We start from the raw sequence: 3861 nt of genomic DNA, 5'->3' as shown, positions 1-3861 counted from the left end.
CAGCATATGTGTTTAGGAAACACCAATTGAACACAGCTCAATCGATGTATCACTTCAGATTTCATGGATTTATCCCAGTCGTGAGCATATTCATGCCTTCTATCAAACCATGGTCGATTTCTTACCGTGGCACTGTAGCCTTCACTGTTATTAAATGCACGAATGTTTCTAGCTTCCATATGTGCTACGACGGCGCAACCACGGCGCAGATTTTGAGGACACTTCCGGTGAAACGCATCCCTCAATGGCTCAAAGTGAAATTGGTTGAGACTAAAAAGGCGCTCTTTTTCAGGCCCCCCAACATTTCTCATCTTTGGCAATCTTTGGACGGCGATTGAGTCGATTCGAGGCCAGTTTCTGGAGAGCATAAAGCATTGTCGGCACGAGTTTGGAGATATTCTTGGCTTCGTGCTTCCCACTGGTGAGAAGACTGTGCACATTTGCAAGTTTGAAGACATCAAAGAGGCGTGCGCGATGCAAGAAATGTCTGGAAGACCGAACAGCTTTGCTCTGCTAGTCCGCAGCTTCCAACAAAAGCTTGGTGTCATTTTCAGCGAAGGCCCTGCCTGGGTGGAGCACAGGCGCTTTGCTTTGAGGCACCTTAGGGATTTGGGCTTCGGGAAGAACTCCATGGAGTCGACAGTTTTGAACGAATTCGAAGAGCTCTCCCAGGAGATGAAGCGTGAAATTGACTCACCGATGAAGGTCAACTTTCGCTTCAACCTGACGGTGCTGAACATACTTTGGAGACTGGTCGCCGACAAGCGGCTGGAGAGTAGTGACCCCAAGGCCCAACACTACATCGCGACGGTCAACGAATTCTTCACTACCATCGGTCCGGGTAACCCGATGAACCTGGCGCCGTGGCTGCGTCACATCGCCCCTGAGTGGAGCGGCTACGCGCCGCTGATCCGACATCGCGAGACCACGGTCGGCATGTTCCACGAGGTGGTCCACGAGCATCGGCAGACGCTGGACCGCTCCAGCCCCCGCGACTTCATCGACCAGTTTCTGCTGGAGATGGAGAAGCCAGATGCTGAGGCTCGCCTCTTCACCGAACGCAACCTGTCCATTATCGGCATGGACTTGTTCATCGCTGGCATGGAGACGACGTCTACCTCTCTGAGCTGGGCGTTGCTCTTTATGGTCAAGCATCCAGAGGTTCAGAGTCGCGTGCAGCGCGAGATCGACGCTGTTCTCGGCCGAATTCCGCCGACCTACGGCGACCGCATGCGCATGCCGTACACTGAAGCCACGCTGATGGAGGTGATGCGGCGTTCCAAGGTCATCCCTGGCGCAGCGCCGCACTGTGCACTGAGTGACATCTCGTTCCGCGGCTACACCATTCCCAAGGGCACCACGGTGATAATGCATCTGCACATGGTGCACATGGACCCGGCGTACTGGGGTGACCCGGAGGCGTTCAGGCCCGACCGGTTCCTGCACGCCGACGGCAGCGTGCGCCGTGATGAGCGGCTCATCCCGTTCGGCATCGGGAAGAGGCTTTGCCTGGGAGAGACGCTGGCGCGCATGGAGATGTTCATGCTCTTCACCTGCCTGCTGCAGCGTTTCAGCTTCACCGCCGTTCCGGGGCAGAAACTCTCGCTGGAGGCCAGGTTCGCGGTCGTGCTGCAGCAGCCTCCCGAGTTCTTTGTGACCTACAAACCGCGTGATTAGCCTGTATGATCTACAAGCCGCGTGACTAGCCTTTGTGACCTACAAGCTGCGCGACTGTCCTTTATGACCTAGAAGCCGCGTGACTAACTTGCATGACCTACGAGCCGCGTGACTAGCCTTTATGACCTACAAACCGCGTGACTAGCCTTTGTGACCTATAATCTGCGTGACTAGCCTTTGTGACCTAAAAGCCACGGACTGGTCCTATGACCTACAAGCTGTGTGACTGGCCTTTGTAACCTAAAAGCCACGTAACTGGCCTGATGGCCAACAAGCGGCGTGACTAGCCTTTATGACTTACAAGCCGCATGACTAGCGATGAGGTGGCGGCTGTGCGCCTGCTTGAGCACCTTGGTAGTCTGGGTGCCATGTAATACTAGCATGTCTGCCTCCCACATTGTTCTTTCGTCTCCATCACCAAACAGCAGATAGAGTCGGTGGCGTTCTTCACCTTCACCACATTATAGCTATAATGTCCGTCTAAATCACACGTGGTGTAATTGCGCAGGGTTCAAAAGCGGCAAGGGCATTAAAATAGATAGCGCATGTGTGGGTAATGTCCGCACCTTACGCATTTCATGATTTGTGCCGTTCTTTCACCATCTGGATTATTGTCTTCGTGCTATGGGCAGATCTGATGTGGTGTGAGTTTATGTCTGTGATTGGCGTCCGGACCGTCAATGACGTCAACGTTTTCTGTCGTGAATACATCTGGCAGCAGTATAGGCTATACAGTTGTCATTTTCGTCTGCGCAGCTTCGATGACGTCACCATCCACAGCTGCTTGGGGCGGTCGCCCAGCGAGATTGCACGACAGATGGTGGCCCACGTGCAGACATACGTTTTCTTGACACGGTGCGCGCGTGGAGGTGGGCAATGTTGCAGACGTAATACAGCTGTGCCCCACTGAAACGCCCATTTTCCTGCAAATGCATGCAGTGTAGTGTTGCCCTTTGGCATGCCATTCTCAGGCTTTCACGCATGGGCGATGCCACTATTTTCTATAGGGGACAAAAGGTCTTAACACCATTACAATACTGGAATGAAAGGAATGAACGAGAATTGTTGCATGCAATAACTGTCGTTACTGTAAATGATCATTATTTTGCAACTCCTAATGTTTCTTGAGTTATATGACCGTAACGCATGGGGACACGAGACAGTGCCTGAGGCCCACAGCTTTTTGGAATTGTAATATTGGCCCTTTGGGCGTTGACTGACAAGATATAATCCACCTGGCTATCATTGCCTCGCGTTCTCTTCGTGGGCGAACGTCTCTTGCTCCATGCTGGAGCAATATACTATCGCGGCGTCGTAGCTCCTTCTCAGCGCAGTGCATATTATCACCTAAACCTTTTGGCCTAATAAGCTATCAGTGTATAAACTGGTATCATTTCAGTGGAAAAGGTTCGAAGGGCGTTACTTCGTGCATTTGTAATTGGCAGCTGCATTATGGCTTGAGCGTCCGGTTTGTTTTTTTTCTTTTCCCTATGGAAAAATAATCATAGAGGGTAAATCTCGCCCTTACTATGGCGCCGATAAATCATTCCAGCGACACGCTGCCGGTGGTCCAAAAATTTTCCATGCTTCTGGGTTGTACCCTGATCGTCAAGTGCTGGATATATTTTCTCATACCTCATATGAGAAAAAGCTCATTTCTCAAAGCCTTTCCCAATACATTTTCTCATAGCTCAGGCAAGAGAGCTGGCGAAAATTGCATCATATCTCGTGCGTTGTATATGTCACGTCTTGCGCAGTGCTGGTGGAATATTGACCAAAGTTTGCTGGAAATGACTGTATCAGTGGTAGCGTCAGTAAAATGGAAACTTTCTTCGTGGTATGTACATATAAGGCACAGCTGTCCGTCCCATCGCATTTTAGATAGTATCGGACGATAGTTAAATCAAGACTAAGACCAATGTAGGCATAGCGACAAAGGTCAAGGCGACATTCGAGTGGGTAAATGATCGTTGTGTCCCAAATGCATGGAGCGCATGTATTGTTGCTTTAAGGCAGGTATGCTTGGGCATGACACCTTTCAATAGTGACAAAGCCGGCAGATGATTTGAGTGGTGGGACGAGTTGAAGAGATGGAGAGAGGGAACTGGTTTCATGGCCACTGTCTTTTCTTTGCACGAACTCTTACCGCCATAAAAGCCAATTGAAAATGATGTTTATGCATCC

The 3861-nt window shown here is 50.7% G+C and overlaps 1 protein-coding gene across 1 annotated transcript; it reads left to right on the top strand.

Annotated features, from left to right (window-relative positions):
* Nucleotides 1–614: 614 nt before the first annotated feature.
* LOC119104411 (methyl farnesoate epoxidase-like) lies at nt 615–1677 on the top strand. Its single transcript, XM_037228109.1, has one exon. The coding sequence runs from the start codon at nt 631–633 to the stop codon at nt 1675–1677; it is 1047 nt and encodes a 348-aa protein (XP_037084004.1). The 5' UTR covers nt 615–630.
* Nucleotides 1678–3861: the final 2184 nt, after the last annotated feature.

The sequence above is a fragment of the Pollicipes pollicipes genome, unplaced genomic scaffold, assembly GCF_011947565.3.
Source record: "Pollicipes pollicipes isolate AB1234 unplaced genomic scaffold, Ppol_2.1 Scaffold_6052;HRSCAF=7182_pilon_pilon_pilon, whole genome shotgun sequence".
NCBI lineage: Eukaryota > Metazoa > Arthropoda > Thecostraca > Pollicipedomorpha > Pollicipedidae > Pollicipes > Pollicipes pollicipes.
The sequence above is the reverse complement of the archived record's forward strand: the minus strand, read 5'-3'. Positions and strand labels throughout refer to the sequence as shown.